Below are 19,759 nucleotides of genomic sequence, written 5' to 3'. Positions count from 1 at the left end.
ATGCTGAATAATTTGAAATGGCACAATATTGCTACTAATTCAAGGTGTGTGAAAGACTGGATATTTCATAATAATATTTATAATGATGTCCATTTGTCCATGTCTTCATTTAGGAGGGTTACAGATTCTTAGATTCTTTATTTTTATACTTGACAACTTAGGCAAGTATTTTGGTTAATGAAGTATGCGTTTTTGAAGACACTTTTCACTATGATTCCTAATCTGTTTTTATAGACCTTTTATTGAATGTTTTAGTAAAGTTTCTCAAAGTCCATCCACTAAATAAGATACATTTGCCAGATCGTGCTTTTTTGCTGGGGAGCCCTGAAACTATAAATTGTTAGTCTGAGGATATGTCCTTGATGCTTTGTTATTTATTACTCAGAAATGCATCCTTAGGAAACAGATTCATATTCATGCACTGTGAATTTATTGCTGATTTAGTAATTTCTCTGTCTTTGGAATTTTTTTATGCCAAACTGCTAGAAATCGTGGATTTTCTAAAACGTGTTACTTTTATTTAACCTTTTCACAGAAGATAGAGATGGCATATGGAAGGTGGGCTAGAATATATTTTATTGTTGTTGTTATTGCGATGAAGTCTTTGATTTGTGTCCCTCTCCAATTTCTCTACCATTTTGGGGGGGAGGGGGGGGTTGTGAAATCAAAATTAAACATTCACTAAAAAAAAAAGAGAACAAAGTGTATGGAAAGGAAATAAGGTACATATTATTTTTCTAATGAGACTTCCTATGCTGCATTTATACCCTCAGCATGAGACATACAGAACTCCACAAGTTCTATGTTTTTGGCTCCTCAGGGAAGCAGCCTGGAGTGGGAGCATGCTTCTGAAGTGTACCTCACTTAAGGTATGGCTACACTGCAGTTGGGAGCATGCTTCCCAGCGTGGGTAGACAGACATGCATACACTCGCTCTGCTCAAGGTAGCATGCTAAAAATAGCAGTGTAGCCAGGGGTAGGACAGTGGCAGTGCAGGATAACCACCTGAGTACAAGCCCACTCAGATTGCTGGGGAACATACTCAGATGGCTAGCCTGAGCCACTGCCTGGGCTACCTCTGGCTGTACTGCTCTTTTTAGTGCATTAGCTCGAGCCAAGCTAGCATATTTCTGTCTATCCGAGCTGGGAAGTACGCTCCCACCTGCAGTGTGGACGTACCCTTAGAGTGCTGTCATACATTCTAATCCCAGAGTTTTCTACATTCTATACAAATTTGGTGTTCACTCACTTCTATTTTTGAGAATTTTTCACATCAGAAATAAAGCCTCATGAAACTGAGATTACAGATACAGTTAATTACGCTAAAGGAATGAATCCCACACTAATTTAAGTTTTTTGCTTGCATAGATATATATTTATTTATTGTGTTCCTCATCTAAGGTCTATGTCCTACATTGTGTCCCATATTTGGGACTTGACAGGTTGAGAAATATGTGTATAAATCGGGCCCTCTGTAATGGTGGTTACACCACTCCCTGGGCCTTCCAACCAATAACAGTTGGTTCCTTCTTGACTAAACATTGAAGGAACTGCCCTCCCCTCCCCCACATGATCTGCTTCTCTTCTGTCTCCAATTTATGTCCCATTCCAGCTTTGTACTTCTCCGTGTGTCCTTTGTATACTATCCTTGCCTTCCAGTCACATCTGTGTATTTACTTTTAAATTAATGTTCTCTGACACCCTGGGACTAATTAGTCCATGACTGTTGACTGTCTTCAAAGTTAGGTTTTAGCACTTTGTTTTGGTTTGAGCCTTTGGTGCTTTTCTGTTCTTTTCAAGGCCTTCGTTTCTTCATGAGACCTTGGCCATTTTTGCCCTGAAAGGCCTTGACATTTCTTCTCTGTGATTCATAAGCATAGTAGCTGGACATCCAGGGAGTCATGGGTCTACCAGTAGAACTGGAGTTATCTTGTGGTCCTGGCCACTCCCACTTCCTGTAAGAGCCAAAACTCCATTGGAAGTTTTGCCTCTCTTGTGTTAGAAAGATGAGACCTAGTAGTGAGAATCATACTCAGATGATATCTTCATAAAAGCAGAATTACACGGTAAATAACTTCCCCTTTTTAATTTAATACACTCGTTGATTTCTCTGCTTGGTGTAAGCAATGTCCTTATAAAGGATGTTGATCGTGGCAATGAAACTGTTATGTTGAAATGGTATAACTAGTGCAAACAAATATTATTGCAGTTTCTATTATATTAATGCAAAAAAAAATTACTGTGGATATATTATTAAACCCAACAATGGTATGTTTTGGCATATTTCAAGGAGAAGAAAAAACCCTACTAAATAAATTATATTAATTATCTAAATAATGACAGGTATGCTGAGTCAGTTTAAAAAAAAAAGGGGGAAAATAAAGCAAGGAATTTATCTACCTGACAAAAACTGTTTGGAATGTTGTCATCTATAATATATTACATCATAAATTAGTAACACCTTAAGTTCTTTTGCAGATGTTTGACATAATCTCCATCCTTCATATTGTTCATTTGAGTGCTTACAGAAATTCCAAGAATCTAATAGCAATATAATTAGATAAAAATCTGTCCCACACTGACTTTTTCCATTTCCTTTTTATATTTTTTTCCTTCCCCCCCAATCTCTGGGTATATAGTCATTAATAAATCTTAAATAATGTATATCAGTATATATGGTATGTTCTTTATTAGGATAATAACGCCCCATAATAAAAAGTGCCAAATAAAGTACTAGAAAGGCTAACGTCTTCTTTCTTGACATACTTACTGGCATATATTCTGACGATTATAAAACAAGTTAATAAAGAAACATGACCTCTTTATTGTTCTGTGATGGGCAAAATAGCTGCTGCCCTGTTTGATGTAGAATTTATAATTGCACTTTGTTGATGAAGCATCAATTGTGATGAATTCCTTGAGGATGGTGTATTTCAAGAATATTGTTACATACATTGGTACTTAACGTTGATCTGTATTTCCAGTTTTAAGTAGCAGTGTTATTTCAGAATTCTGATTCTTGTTGAAATGATTTAATTTCAGAGATAATTACTTATACAAATTTCTCACACTCTAAAACCTTTGACCAAATTATCAATTTCTTTAATTCTTATTAGACATTTTGATTGGTATCGCATGTAGCGTAAAACTTAGGCTGCTGTTTAGGCCTAAACATATGCCCTTTTCCATTTCAAAATCATGTAATTTAAATAAAAAAGTAATGCTACTATGTGTGGGTGTGTGGGTCACATCGTGTGATTAGAGAGCAGGTACAGTTGTAAAAAAGTACATGATAAATTCATCACATGGCTTTGCAAATGATCACATGGATTTTATTACTGTGTGTTTGCACATAGATAATGCACATGTATTCAATATTCTTTGTCTCTGCTCAAAGTTGATTTAAATAATATTAGTTTGAGAAAAATCCCTTCTGCAATTTTGAGTAGTTGCTGTAATTTTCAGCATGTCCTGCTCAGCCCAGGTACTAGAAATCGTATGGTACAAAACTCATTGATCAGAGTCCTCCTACACTATATAGGCAATGCAGGGTGAATCAAGGTTCTTAATTTATTTTATATTTGTAAAGATAGTTGATTAAAAATCTCAAGTAAATTTTTTCTGTCAGACAAATCCTGTAGTCCCTGCTCTGTCCTTACTTAGACAAAATTCCCTTTGAACATGATTTGACTCTTAAAAAATGGAAATTGATTTTATAAAATTATATTCTGATTCAGTTAATATTATTAATATTATTGTGGGTGATGATAAATGCCTATGTAAAGAGTATTTTAAATAGTATAAATATACCCAATATCTATATAATTAGACAGTATACGACACTCATACAACTGTGATGTAACTCTAGAGTGTTAGAAATATGTACGTCCTTTCTTCAACTGGCTACCTATTTTGTAGCAGATATAGTTTATGATGCAATATTTTTAGCAGCCAGGTCATACCATATAATGTTGTGTGGCAAAAGTGGCCTCTGGCTATTTTGCTGGGTGGTGGACTTAGAATCTAAATCATATCTTAAGAGTTTATTCCCTAAGGGAGACTTATTATTTGGGTATGAGCTAGATACCAGAGAAAGATGCAGTGTGTAAACTTTAAAAAATGACTGCCAGGGAAGAGAGAAGCAGGTAGAACGCTGAAAAACTTAAGAGGGACAAAGTTATCTTTGAAATGTGGCAAATCTTCAAGCTTTGCTCCAGGAACACCTACCCCCCGCCACCCCCCCCCCCCACACACACACACTTTTTGTTTGTTTGTTTCAGAACAAAAGACAGGCACAGATGTATCTTTTCTCTTACACTGTAACAGTTGTTTCTTTGAGGAACACACATTTTATAGTGCCATAGTAACTTGTTAGACTAAAAGGGTTAAATTCTGCTTTCATTTACATCAGTGTAAATCCTGGTTTACTCTACTAAAGTCAGTGATGTTACTCAGAATTTACACTGGGTAACTGAGCAGAATTTATCACAAAGAGTTCAAACAAGCATCTGCTTAAAAACACTTCAAACTGGAAGTTGTATTCCTTCTACAGTACCTAGTGTCAGAGATTACACGAGGACTTCCTGCTGACACATATCTAGAGGCTTCTTTAAATATGGCCATATGCTGCCTGTGCTGTGGATAGCCAGGCTGACAACCAGTTATGCCACCTCCAGCTGTTCACTGGCAGGAGATGGGGAAGTGCTATCACAATCTTTGTTCTGCCATCTCTCTCTTTTTTCCCCTTTTTTCTTTCAAAGAAGAGCTGGAAAAGGGTGGCGCTGAGGATGGCCTAGCTCCCACAGCATAGGCAGCCAGCCAGCAGCCATGCTTACAGAATCCCTAGCTGCACTGACGTGTGCCAGGTAGCTTCAGGATTAATGAATAGGCTTGTGAGACCCCTGGGGGAGCCCTCACATACACCCTCATATTTGCAGGCCCTCATCTGAGAACCCCTGCCCTATGCTGTTGCTGAAGAGATGTGTGTTGGCTTTGCTCTCTTGCTGCCCCGTTGTTTTTCTGTCCAGTCTCTTGCTTTGGTAATCATAGAAATGTAGGGCTGGAAGGGACCTCTAGACGTCATCTATTCCTTCTCCCTGTCCTGAGGCAGAACCAAGTTCACTTGTCAGGGATGGTCTAGATTTTAACCTGCTCTTAAAAACCTCTAATGATGAACATTCCACAACCTCCCTTGTAAATACTGTTCCAGTATTTAACTATCCTTCCATTTAGACCAGGTCTACACTAAAACGTACATGGGTATAAGTGCGTCACTCAGGGGTGTGAAAAACCCACACTGCTGAGTGATGCAGTTATACTGACCTAAGCCCTGGTGCATACAGCACTATGTTGACCGGAGATGCTTTCCTGTTGGCATAGTAGCGTCTTCACTGAAGCACTACAGCGCATGGCTGCACCAAAGCTTTTCCTAATATCTAACCTAAATCTGCCCTGGAGATTAAGATGAATACTTTGAAGTTTGTATTTCTGCTGGTATTAACAGCCATTCTTGAGTAACACAGAGGTGAATTAGGCTCTGTATCTCAAGAAAGCACTTGTGGCAGAAAAATTACACATTATGTTCTCAAGATTCATCCTGTGTTTTGAAAAAGGTCAGATTAGGTGATCAAGCATAATCCTTTCTGGTAACATATGAATGCACAGGGATAGAATGGGTAAATGAAACAAACTTGTGAATTCAAATATTAAGGAATTAAGGAGTCTGAGGTGTTTCTCATGCCTGTATTATTATGAGCAGGTGGCTTCCCCACCGTGCTCCAAACACAGTACACATAGGCTATAGCAGGCTTTACCCCTTTCTCCTTGAGGTTTGGTCTCATTGAAAATAGGAACTGAAAAAGAAATGACACAAAATCCAGCTCAAGTTTTCCTTATAGAGGTGGCTACTCTGAAGATTCCTCTCCCAGGATTGTTCAATCACACATACTTTTGCTTTCTAAAGAGCCACTCCAGGCAAACATTACCAGAGTGTTACAGTTATGAAACTGTAATACTGAAATATCGTATGTAAAAGGGTTTGCGCCGGGGCTCGACCCTTCAGGACAGGAGGGGAGCCACACCGACTCCCTACTGCACGAATTAAACAGTCCGTTAGCTCAGGACTCAGCCCCTCTGGTCCAGGGGGCTGAGGAAACCACAGTCAAGAACCCAGGCCCTCTGGAACAGGGGCTGGGCAGGCAGGCAGTCACTAAGCTCAGGCCCTTGGATGCAGGGCTGAGCACAAACAGTCAATAAGCCCGGGCCCTTTGTAACTGGGGCTGGGCGAGCGAGTCTATAAGCTCAGGTCCTCTGGAGCAGGGGCTGAGCACAAGTAGGCTATTAGCTCTGGCCTTGGGTCAGGGCTGAGCACAAACAGTCAATCTAGCTCAGGCCCTCGGTAGCAGGGGCTGAGCACAAGCAGTCAATAAGCTCTGGCCCTTGGAGGCAGGGCGGAGCACAGATAGTCAATTTAGCTCAGGCCCTCTGGAGCAGGGGCTGAGCACAAGCAGTCAATAAGCTCAGGCCCTTTTCAGCAGGGGCTGAGCACACACAGTCTATAAGCTCTGGCCCTTGGAGGCAGGGCGGAGCACAAATAGTTAATTTAGCTCAGGTCCTCTGGAGCAGGGGCTGAGCACAAGCAGTCAATAAGCTCAGGCCCTTTTCAGCAGGGGCTGAGCACAAGCAGTCAATAAGCTCAGGCCCTTTTCAGCAGGGCTGAGCACACACAGTCTATAAGCTCTGGCCCTTGGAGGCAGGGCGGAGCACAAATAGTTAATTTAGCTCAGGTCCTCTGGAGCAGGGGCTGAGCACAAGCAGTCAATAAGCTCAGGCCCTTTTCAGCAGGGGCTGAGCACACACAGTCTATAAGCTCTGGCCCTTGGAGGCAGGGCGGAGCACAAATAGTTAATTTAGCTCAGGTCCTCTGGAGCAGGGGCTGAGCACAAGCAGTCAATAAGCTCAGGCCCTCTGTAGCAGGGGCTGAGCAGACCGGTAGTCCCTTAGCTCTGGCCCTGGGTCAGGGCGGAGCACCAATAGTTAGTTTAGCTCAGGCCCTCTGCAGCAGGGGCTGAGCACAAGCAGTCAATAAGCTCAGGCCTCTGTAGCCGGGGCTGAGCACACAGGCAGTTTAGGAGCTCGGGCCCTGTGTCAGGGCGGAGCACAATAGTTAATTTAGCTCAGGCCCTCTGCAGCAGGGGCTGAGCACAAGCAGTCAATAAGCTCAGGCCTCTGTAGCAGGGGCTGAGCACACAGGCAGTTTAGGAGTTCTGGCCCTGGGTCAGGGCGGAGCACAAGCAGGCAATTGGCCTAGGCAGGTAAGGGACTCAGGTTCCTACCTGCGTTGGGTGAGGGGGAAGCCTGCCACCCGTGTGTAGGGGTGGCAGGGGGGGACACAGGCCCACCCACTCCACTGTGTCCCAGCCCGGGGCCCTAGCAGCGATTAGTGTCGCTGCCGGTCAGTGGGGTATCCTGACCGAAACACACTGCCATGGGCTCATAGGCCTCTGTAGCCTGACTGGGGTCGGCTACCCCCGGGCTACTTCCATTATCCCCCTCAGGGCCTACCTCGTCTGTGGCACCGGCTGCGGTCCAGTCCATCAGTGGGGCCTCCTCTCGGCCGGGGCTTGGCGGCAGGTCTGGTAGCTCTGTAGGGAAATCCGGCCACTGGTCCTCGGGCGGTTCCTCCGGATAACAACAGGGCGGGAAGGATTCTGGCGGGGCCTCTCCTTCAGGGTTGCTGTGGGGGAGTTCCACGGGCGCTTCCCAGCGACGGGAGCGGACGGGCTCTGGCGGCTCCTCCTCGTAATGAGCTCGGGGCAGCTCCGGCCAGCTACGGCATCCACCTCGGGCCTCCGAGGTATCCTGGCGGGGAGCTCCCGACCGCACGTCTGCTCCCTGCGATGGCCGGCGCCTGACTGAGCTCTGGCTGCCGGCCTTTATACTTCCTGTCCCGCCCCTTGACTTCCGGGGGGCGGGGACAGGCGGCGGTGGCTCCGCCCACTTGGGTGTTTGCGCCGGGGCTCCCTCTTCAGGACAGGAGGGGAGCCACACCGACTCACTACACGTATTATGACATGCCAAAAGAAACAAAACTTATCACTCTGGTCACAATTTATTTTATTTACATTAACTGTTACTATAATATCTGTTGTTTGAAAATTTTTACCCATCATGGCTTGCAGTGGTGAGGAGATAAACTTGATTTCTCTGTGAAGTTAAGAAAAATCCCATCTTACTGAAGCATCACTACCTATTAGCATGCTAATCATTGTCTTGGTCTTCAACTCAGACCTAATGAAACTTGTCATAATGAGTATGTAGGTGTCATAGGAGAAAATTGTTAAATTTCGTGGGGAATGTGAAATAAGTGTAATTGGTTTAGCCCTGGAATCTTAGGGCTTGACTAGCGGTGTGCGAATTGCAGAGGACACAAAAGTGTTGTTCTCTAACTTGCCCGTTTGGACACTGCTGGCACAAATTAAAAAGGTACCCTAGTTCATATTAAAATAGTCTTCTTTCACACAGAACTAAGTTAACACAATTTGGTACCTTTTTGTTCACGCCAGCAGCATCTAGGCGAGGCAGTTAGAGCGCAACACTTCGGTGCAGTCTGGAATTCACACCTTGTAGTCCACACTGCACAGTGTAGACATAGCCGAAACCACTTTGGTTTGGAATTACATTGCGGTCTTGGAGTTATAATAATATATCACCTGTCCTGCCAGGGATTTTCTGCCCGTCTGCATGAATTCCATTGCATTACACTAAGTTCTTGTTTAAAACAAACAAACAAAAAAAGACATACCATTCCTGGAGGGCAAGTGGAATTTTAGTGCTCCCGGACTGTATTTTTGTTTTTAAAGATGGGACTCAATATACAAATGCAGAATGGGTGAGACTATAAAATATGGAAATGACTGATGTTTAAGGACCCTCATTGGCATGAAAGTATATTAATGACCAGTGTAGCATCAATTTAAATGTTGGGCAACATACTGCATGAGCCTGATCCTGCATCAGTGAAGTCAATGACAGCTTTGCCATTGACTTCAGTGGGCGTACATTAGGCTATATATGTCTAAGGAAATTACTTTATCAGGAAAAGAGGCTTTTTAAGGAAATGTCAATATGAATATACTGTTAGATTAGCTATTTGTATATTACTTTTTTTTATTGCGTGTGTGCCATAGCTCATGACAAAACGGGGATGAGAATACTGTTCAATCACTAGGTGTCAGTCAGTGTTCCATCCATGATATATAACACATAAGGTGTGAATATTTGCATGTTCCAACTTCAGGTTTACTTTCCATGAGCTTTCATTTGAGTAAAACTTAATTGCTCAAATTTTCATTTAAAGTGAACATGAAATGAGTACTAGCACAGACTAAAAAAATTACTTTAAAATTTGAGCTAACCATTATGGAATTTTTTTTTTGGCAATCTTCACCCAGCTCTAGCTATAACCAAGCATGTTTCAGATCAGAGCGGCACATTCCTCCCAGAGGAGGGAAGTGACCCCACAATGTAAGTGATTATAGAGGGACAACTTATACTGTAGTTAGAGTATTGCAATGCAATTTACATGGGGCTACACTGTACAATCATTTGGAAACTGAAGCTGGTATAAAACACAGCAGTTTGAGCCAGGCATCTCACTAGGAGCCCATTGGTCTCTGGAATTTAAGATGTTGATTATGACCTATAAAACCCTAAATGGCCTGGGACCAGCCTGTCTTTCATTGTTGTACAGGAAAGAAGAATTGTATTCTTTTGTGAACAAGGAAATTAAGAGGAACTGTCTATTCTTTGTTAATGTTAATAGTAATTTGAGTCTTCAGTTCCGTGATGCAGAAATAGATAAACTTTGTTCATTCTTGGCACGGATTAGTTTTTGGGAGCCTAGAATAATACCTCTGTATACCAAGACTATATCCTAGTAGTTTATTCATAGATAGGAGAACCCAGCTTCTGCAGGGAGTGATGTAGATTTTGTCTGTGAATCATAACTGAAACAGTGCCCATTATGGAGCTAATGGCATTACATCGTTAAAGAAGCCTTGGCACGATTTGCATGAGTAGAAAGAGCTGGAGGATTTGGAATCTTTTTCAAATGCCAGTTCAGGTTCTAATATTCTGTCCACCTACAATTCCTCTCTGGAACTTCAACTAGGTAGGTATGCTTTAGGTCTGCACTAAGCAGTTGTATTGTGTTGCTGCTTCCAGTTTGGTGATGTTTGAAGTGATTAATATACAGTTCGTAAAACACTTTGGACTCCTCAAGACTGACAAGTAAATATCACATTATTGTATTTTACTCCTCAACAGGGTGGCCAATTAGTGACAAGCTTATCATTTCACAGAGGTAACTAGACAGTTGTTATATGGTAACTTATTTCTGTCAGTGGCCTACTGTGGATGTAGTAGGACCTTTCTGTTAGTCAGTTACAAATCAACTGAAAGCCATTACATAGAGTTAATGATTTTTCATGCCCCTATTCTCTCCTGTGGACTGGGCTCCTTGGCTAGGCTACGTCTCTTGTGATATACCTCCGTCTCCCCTCTGACTGAGTCACATGTATCAACATGGGAATCACATGAGTACAGTGCATCATGGGAGAAGGCATACCGCCAGGGAGCCCAGCCATAGAGAAGAATGATGGCATGAGGCACCAAGGTAATTTATGCAGATGAATTTTAATGTCAAAGTGACTCAAAGGGAAACATTTTGATTTGGAAATGTTAGAAACTTTTTGTTTTGGTCTAAATGTCAATAAAAAACGTTTTGACATTTCTGAATTGAAATGTTTTTGGAACTTCTTGTTCTTCAAAAAATGTAAATGTTTTGACTTCTCAGTAAGGCAACAATAATGGAAAACAGGAAATCTGTTTTGCAATTTTTTTGAGGTTTTGAAGTTTGTTTGGGAGAGAGATATTCACCCAGAATAGCCAATAGTCCAGTGTTTCCACATTAGGGTACCCTATGTGTTTTGGGAGACCCAGGTTCCAATTCCTCAATTCCTGCTTTTCCTGATTCAGACTACCTTGGTTCCCATGCATCCCAGATGAGTGTCCTAATCAATCTTTCTCTCTCTTTGGCTCAATGAATATTTAATTATTTATACAGAGTGGAACAGCTCCAACAAGAGAGATTCAGAACAAGGACTTGACCATAGGTCTCCCACTTCCCAGCTGAATGTCCTACCTACCCATTGCGCTATTGACTATTCTGAAGTGTGTGTCTCTCTTTGTTTGTCTGGGGTTTAAACTAGAAATTTCATCTGGGAAAGTTTCTTGCTAAAACAGATCTATTTCCCTGAAAGCTTTTGGTTTTGATTAATCGGCCTTTTTTAATGGGGGAAACTTTCATTGAAAAATTCCTGAACAGCTTTACTTTTCTGTCTGATCTGGTATGTAGACAAATGTCCAAATATTGGAATTATCACAGGGTGGAAATTCTGATTTTTGCTCAACACTGCCATTAAGTCCTGGTCCATGCCTTCATTCTTTGGTCTGATGCTTTTTTCTTAAATTTGCCTTCATGCTTCTTCCCAACTCCCCTAATGGCATCTGCACTCCATTTGTGACGTTTGACCTCTAGTAGACCTACTGAGAGTTGCATAAATAACTTAATTAGTTAATAGGGAGCACTGCAGTTAGTTTAGCACTATATAAGGGGCCTAATTCTGATCTCACTTAAATTGGTTGTAATGGATACAATTCCACTGACTTCAGTGAAGTTATTCCTGATTTACACTAGTATACGTGTAAGATCAGAATCAGACCAGAATTGTTTCAATGGAGAAACAGGAGTCTTCTGGTTGCTTCTAAAACTTGGTCCTTCCACATTATTATCCAAAAGTCTGCCACTTCTCCAATGCATTTTTTTTTCATTTATTGTGGAGAGAGGAAATGTATTCTTTAATCAGTTAAAGGTCTACAGTTTCTTGGACCAGAAAGCCATGATTTTTTTTAAATTTCTGTATTATTTCTGCAGTAGGAAGAGGTGCACATGCTTTCAAGTATATGTTAGCTCTGATTTTTTTTTTAAATGTGCCGTGCAGGGCTGGGACGGGGAGAACATGCTTTCAGCTTGCATAAGGCAGTAAGTCCTGTATTCAGAGGAAAATAAGGCTATTCCCGGTGAGATTTTAGTACTTCAACCTATTCCTGTGTGATAGGCCAGCATTTCTTTGTATACATTTTCAATTTTCCCTTCCCTGAACAGAATACACAGCATTTGCCCTGCAACACAATGTATTCTGAGCCTGCAGTGTCAGCCTAGAATGAAGAAAAAGGGAAATGTTGCTCAGTACGAATGCACACCCAAGATGGAGAACATTCTTTCTGACACTCCCAGCACTGAGCTGCCCAGGAAGTGAGTTTTGGGTTCCCCCTATGGAAATGTATATCTCTACCACTCAAGTCATAAGGCCATCCCAAAAATCATATATTGTGTATGTGCAGTGGGTCACACTTACAAAAGCTCATTGCATTTTGAAAGATTTTACTGGTTTGATAGTGATTCCTATGTTTAAAATGGGGAATTCTGTTGGAACCATTAGTATCTTTAAAACTAGAATAAACTGTAAGTTTGACCTGTGTGTTTGTCTATTCTTCTTTTTCTGCAGCTATTCATTTATGCAGACTTCACAGCATTCACTGTAACCAGAAACTTTGCTGATGCTTCCAAACAAGGAATTGAATTATCCAATTCACTGAATTTATTGAATGATGATGTTTATCTTGGACATCTAAAAGACATTGTGAACTGTTATTTTTTCCTCTCCCTTCCAGTTACACCATTTTTTTCCGACATTTTGCCTTTTGATACGTAAGGGTTCTTTCAATGTTTAGAACTTATGAACTTGAGGCCAGATCTGTAAAGGTATTTTAGGCATCTAAAGATGTAAACAGACACTTAATGGGATTTTTCACAGCACCTAGGTACCTAACTCTTATTGAAATCAATGGAAGTTAGGCAATGAGGTGCTTTCAAAAATCCCACTAGGTGCCTATCTACTTCTTTAGGCACCTAAAAACCTTTGCAAATCTGGCCCTGTGTGCCTTTGAAAAATTGTTTACAGTATCAACAACGTTTGATCAAACCAGTTCAGAAGATAAACCTTAAATTATAAGGGTTTTCAAAGCGTTTGTTCACTGTAAGGGGTCTCTTTAATGTATCTGTGTAACTCTCATTAATGTAACTGGAATTACCTGTGCACTTTTAAAAGAGTATCCACTGGATACTGATGATTTAGGATTTGGCTATCAGTCAAACAATATTAATTATCTCTTTCCAAAAAAGAAAGCTTAAAATATTATGTTGACGAAATTGTGTTCTTGTTCAGCCTGGGTGAAGCATCTGATTTAATCTTAATAGGCTCTTTGTGAATGAACAAAGATGCCATCAATAAATGTATATTAAAATTAAATGCACTCCACGATTTCTGATGAAGTTATTGTGTGAAAGATAGAAAAAATGTGGACTAGTGCTTTCCAACAAATAATTTGCTGGCTAAGCACTTTTCTCAGTTTAACTATTTGTGATTATGAGGGATTTTTATTGCAAAATGAAAATACAGTGTATTAATGGGCCACTCAAATATTTGCTTGTGGTTAGAATGTGAGTACTTCCACAATTCTGCTAGCTTCTTAAACCTTGGCATGGAGATACTTTGGCTTCTGGAAGAGAAGGAAGGGAGATTTCTGGTTTCCTGGTGGTTAACATCAGTCATGCCTACAATATGTGTGTTGGATTAGTATAGTCTCTAGAAAATGAGCTATGCTTAACAAATCTCTTAAATATTACTCCAGTTATTGTTTTAGCGTTTCTGTCATCAAGCCCTTCCCTGTTGTCAATTACATTTCATTGAGAATGTGGGTGCACTTCTTAATTTGTTCTCTTCTTATGAGACAAGTACTGGCATCCATAAGAATGAAATGAGGGAGGATTGACTAGTAGTTTGAGAAGGGGCCCTGGAGGCAGAACCCCTGAATTCTAGTCCAAGATCTTTTATTGGCTCATTGTATTGCCTTGGCAAGTGCCTTAGGGCTAGAGCTGGTATGGACTTTTGTTAATAAACTGAAACCTTTTGCAGAAATCTATCAGTTTTAATGAAACGTTCATTAGGAAAGATTCCTCAGGTCCAGGATGGAATCTTTGGTCCAGGATAGAGAGAGGAAGAGGCCTAGGACAGGCAATTGTCAAGTGGTTATGGCACTCATGAGGGAGAGCCAGCTGCAAGTCCCTGCCCTTCCTCATTTAGACCAGGGAGTTGTACATGGCTTCCCACAGCTCAGGTGAGTGCTCTACCACCCAGCTGTTAGCTATTCTGAGCTGGGCTGCTCTGAGTCTCTTCTGTTGGAGATGTGCCACTTTGAATAATTAAATATTCACCAAGAAAGAGGGATTGATTTAGAACCTGGTGGTTAGCGCAATCAGCTGGGCTGTAGGAGACACAGGGACTTGAATCTAGGTCTCTGACATCTCACATGAGTACCCTAACCATCAGTCTATATAGTCAGTCTTTCCTTCTGGCACAGTAAATATTGAATTATTTACACAAAATGGAATCTCTCCAACAGGAGAGATTGACTGACTCTTTAGAGCAGTGGGAAACTCACCTTGGGTGTGAGAGAGCCAGGTTCAAGTCCTTGTAAGGCCTGGTTCATTATACAAGTTTTAAAAAAATAAGTTAATAATAGGTATATCGTCTGGGATAGGTTGAATTAACTACAACTCCTTTTATTTGCCAAGATAATTTTCTATGTAGGGATCATTATACGTTTTTGTTGTTGTTGTTGTTTTTTAACGAAGACATGAGGTCTTCAATTCCAGATAATTGGAATTCACTCTTGCCATATCATTCCTCCATTACTCTTCCAAATCACATGGCACATCTGCAAAATTAAATTTCAGTTGCATGGATTTTTAGACATTCTGATCCAAGAATGTTCCGTAAACCCCACAATCATTACCAGGACACTTTCCATCATAGAAACTGAAAAAGCCTCAATGAGGATATAGTACAAGAAGCCACATAGTACTCTAAAGGACATGTGTGCTGTGTTCCTATTGACTGTATTTTGAAATCCTATATTGTGATTGGGTACATAAAGGCAAAATTTTCCAAGTTCAAAAACTTTAATTGTTATCTAGAATTTTAGAGGTAAAAAGTTTTGTCATCTAAAACTTTAGATGGAAATCACATTACATACTATACAACAGCATCACCATCATACAATCACTGCAAAGTTCTGGAAAATGTAAATATTTATCAAATTCTGAAATCAGCTAAAACAATCAAATGCCCTCAGGTATTAATTTTCAAACTTCTACAATAATGAAGTGGTCAGACATACATTAAGTGGCAGAAAAATCATGAAGACTTTTTTTCTATTGTGAAAACCATAGCTATACTAGCTATATGAACATTTCTGATCCCATACTTCTGCCATTTGTCAAAAATTCAAACCAACAGCCCTCCAACTAAAAAATTAGACTGGGAATCAAAATAAACTCTTATAATGGAACATCAGTTGCAACCAGTGCCCCATCGTTACAGTAGCAGATGTCTGCTATTCACTTGGTCTAGATAATTTCTTGTTTCATATTGGTTTTACTAATTCTCTGTTTCCTGTCTGTGAAACCTATTGGTTGAAGTAACTCACCAGGATATATCTCTGCTTTTCATACAATCTCAGTGAGTGATGTGGTTATAATGAGTTTTTTCTATATAGTGGTTTTTTTAGTCTCTTTCCTCACTGTGAGCCTAATGGGCACATTCAGACTCATTATCAAAAGCAGTCCCACCAGCTGAATGGCAGTAAACTCATGATCTTGTTTGCCAGGCTTCTCTGAATGTATAAGCCAGTTGCTGTAGCTCTAAAAATGACATGGCTAGTCATTTTCTGCATTGAAGGAGTACGTACTGGAGTTATGTACTACAGGTATTTTAGTGAACACTGAAAAAGACCATACTGGTACAGAAAACACTCAAACATTTCAGCTAGCAGATGATTTCCCTTCCATCATTATTTTCTGTAGAATTATATCTGTGGGAGGCCAGTCTGTATGACTATGTTTTACTGTATAGCAGGGAACTATCTGTTCTTAAGCTGTTCAATGCATCCTTGTTCTAACAAACATCTGTATTCCCTGCATTTGTTTGTTATATCCAGTGGGAGAAAAACACATGGGACACAAAGAGCATATATGTCTGCCAAGGTTAAGACTGAATTGAAAATCTAGTGTATCAATTAGTGATTACTCAGAATCTTGCCTAGTTAAGTCTGTTTGTTGTTTCTGTATGCTCACTGTAATTTTATATTGCTGTCAGGGGGAACATACACTTTTTGTTTATTGGTCACTGACTATTATATGGTAGGAAATCCCTTACGGATCCTTCTTTCAAAATGATAAATTACAGCACTGAAAGTTTCTCTTTAAAATGAAAAATATACTAAAATTTTACTGTACCATTATGTCAATAGTCCAGGGATCAGAAAACCTCCTCTTATACCATGTTAAAATAGATCTGACTTGATAAATGCTCACTTTCTAAAATGTTTTGTTTTCGGTCAGTGTTCGTCAGGTTCAACTCCAGCCATGGTTTCCCAGTGGAGGTTGATTCAGACACCAGCATCTTCCAGCTCAAGGAGGTGGTTGCTAAGCGACAGGGAGTTCCAGCTGACCAGTTGCGTGTGATTTTTGCAGGGAAGGAGCTTAGGAATGACTTGACACTGCAGGTAAGTCTCCCTTGGTAGTTTTGTTTTTGGGATGCTGCCAGCTCAACTGCTTCTGTCTCTAATGCTGCCAGTCTGACATTCATGACTGAGATCTAATAGAATAAATAGTGCCTGGGGATTCCTTGAACTTTACTCCACACTGCTTCATTAATTCTGACCTTCTTAATTATGCATTAAAACAGCAAGCAGGAAGGATAGGGAGAGAGAAAGAATATAAGAGAGAGCAAAAGAGAGCTGTGCTTAGTGAATAAATGTTTACAGGCGCAAGCTATGCACAATTTCTGTATCTGCTCAATTTTTACCTTACTTATTCCATTTGAATCTTAATGAAGCTGAATGAATGTGAATAAATTGTTCCAAATCAGGCTGCTCAGTCATCATGTTGTGCAGAATTTGTAACCCAATTGTGACCTCTGGAGGATAGTTGTAAGGCTGCTGCTGTCTGTGTGTGCACGCTGATGGAGGTAGTATTTGAAGGCCTGTTCACAGTTTCCAATGAGGTTTCCCCAAAAAGCACTGAAATCACAAACCTGTAGTTTGAAAGACTAGTGGGGAGAAGAAAGATTTATAAGTGGTTGAGTTTGTATTTGAATTTCATTTCCTCCTGATTAACTATTCTGATGAAAATAAAATGCAGAATGAATGGAGAGGAAAAAAAGAGCATAGCAGGACAAGTAACAAGACTCTTTTCCTGACCATCTCTACCACTGTTACCAGTACTGCCACTCTCATTTTATCAGCATCTCTTTCTTCCTATGAGTGATATTTGTGGAGATGGCAGCATTTGCTGGGGGAAGCATAAGAACATAGGTTTAAGACATTTGAGAAATCTGGAAATAATATATGTATCAGCCCCCCAATACAAAACTAGAGATTGCTGAGTTGTTACAAGTACTATCCTGGCAGTGACATCAAAGAACAATAAGGTGCATTCTATAGCGGTTCAGGTGACTACATAAACTATCCCCCACAGGCACAACCCTTTCTATTTTAACGAGCACAGATTAATTGGCACTTGTGTTTTCAGCTGTGTGGGGGACATAGCTGTGCACAGAATGGCTGCTGTATCTGGTTGCAGAGAGTCACTACAATATTGACATCCTATCACTACATCTTCATGGGCATGATATTTATTGCTTTGCAAAATGCTTTAGGGAGTTTGGGCACACAAAAGAAACTATAGAATGCAAATTGCTGTTGTCGTTCTCCAGTACATCTCCTGCTGATAGTGTTGATGCACATAGTCATCATGCATAAACTGCTGTGCTTTGCTTTTAGGTGATTTGTTTTTACTAAAGAAAATATATGGGGCCAAAAATGTTTTTAAGGTGAATTGAAAAGCCAGTTCCTACGTTTAGGGTTCTGTGTTATACTTTCAGAAGCTTCTAAACCTTCCTGCACACGCTGAAGTGCTTGAGATTATAGTGGTGTTGTCAGATTGTTTCAGGACAAAACACAGAATCTGTTACTGGGGTCTAACTTTACTCAGAGAATCTGTAACCCACATTTTTGCAGGGTAAAACACGAAACCTATAACTTAGATGAATAAAGTAAGAATTGATTTTCAGATATTCAGACCTGCCAACTCAGATTTATTTGCAATGAGATGCCTTCAGTCGGATTAATTTTAAGGCAGTTTTAAAGTTATTTACAATAAGCACAGACACACCAAGGGGAGATGTGCAATTGCATCACTTCAAGAGAATCACAGGGAGGTGTCTCAGGACGGTAGAATGCCTCCTGAAGTTCCTGGGAATGCACAGGCTGAACATCCAATACCACACCCCAGCAATTTGCTGTCAGTGCATGGGGTGGGGGGGAACCATGGCCCCATCCCTTTCAGTTTTTCCACATCCTATTATGGGTGGTATGGATTACCCCCTGCATGCCCCTGAGCACAGGTATTGAAATTTGGCCTGACCCTTACATGGGCCATGCAAGGGTTAAGGTGGGAGCTGTATCCCTGCCTCCCCACATGAATCTATTTAAGGGCAAGGCAGACTGGCCATAAGGACTGGGTTTTGGAATGTGTTTCAAGGTGACATTTGAGGTGCTGGTCATAGTTAAGGGGTAAATGTATTGCTCAGTAAAGCAGGACCAAAACTCTTTGGCAAGGCCTCTGGCTTCTGTAGCAGATGGGAAGTTCAACAACAGTTTCAGGTACATTCCAACTTCTAGTATTTAGTGAATTCTAATGGTTAATACATCAGCATGGTAGCAACTGTGTTATTTATTTTGATACCGAATTAAATTTAGTTTATTCTGTCCCTGCATTTTCAGTCCATACTGTGTCACAGAGAGAGAGAAAGAGATATTGTAGACATTTTCAGGGTGAAACTAGAGGTTTTGGTAGCTGGGAAGGAACCAATTGGCGGTTCATAGTCATAGAGTTTGAGGCCAAAAGGGACTGCTAGATCTTCTAGTCTGACCTGAACATCACAGGCCACCAACACCACCCAGCACCCACACACTAAACCCAACAATTGAAATGACACCAAAATATTATGAGACTAGACTATTATGTGTCATAGGCAGAGAATAAGAGGGACCGATGTAAACCAGTGCCCAAGGACTGCACAATGGTGGGGAAATCATTAAGTGTGATGTATGCAAATAATCCCAGCAAGTGACCTGCACTCACATTCTACGGAGGAAGGCGAATTCCCCCCCCCCCCCACCAAGGTTTTGGCAACAGAAGGCAGTTTAGGATATTTGGCATACCCAGCTGGATGCTTCTACTACATGCTAGTGGTATATTTACTGTTGACATATATGCTAGTGGTATATTTACTGTTAAGATAGATATATATATGCAGCGTATACACTGTCATCTCAATTTCAGAGTTAACATTCTATTGAGATTAATGGGTCAATTCATGTGTCTCTTAGAGTTATTATTTCAGGCAGACTCATGAAAACAATGTAACATTGGTTTATACTCAACTGAAGATTTTAAGGATGGTGTGTTTGTTTTGCAACCATAAGGAGTAGAAACTTTTTTTTAAAATGA

General features: G+C 40.6%; 1 protein-coding gene across 1 annotated transcript in view; it reads left to right on the top strand.

Moving 5' to 3' along the window:
* The window catches only part of PRKN (parkin RBR E3 ubiquitin protein ligase), a 1,248,251-nt gene that overhangs the window by 253,750 nt on the left and 974,742 nt on the right, over window positions 1–19,759 (top strand). Inside the window, exon 2 of the mRNA XM_065400948.1 lies at window positions 16,586–16,749. Coding sequence (XP_065257020.1) covers window positions 16,586–16,749 — 164 coding nt within the window. The remainder of the gene's footprint in view (window positions 1–16,585; window positions 16,750–19,759) is intronic.

Source organism: Emys orbicularis, chromosome 3 (assembly GCF_028017835.1).
Source record: "Emys orbicularis isolate rEmyOrb1 chromosome 3, rEmyOrb1.hap1, whole genome shotgun sequence".
In the NCBI taxonomy this organism is placed as follows: Eukaryota; Metazoa; Chordata; order Testudines; family Emydidae; genus Emys; species Emys orbicularis.
This window is presented reverse-complemented; position numbering and strand designations above follow the sequence as displayed.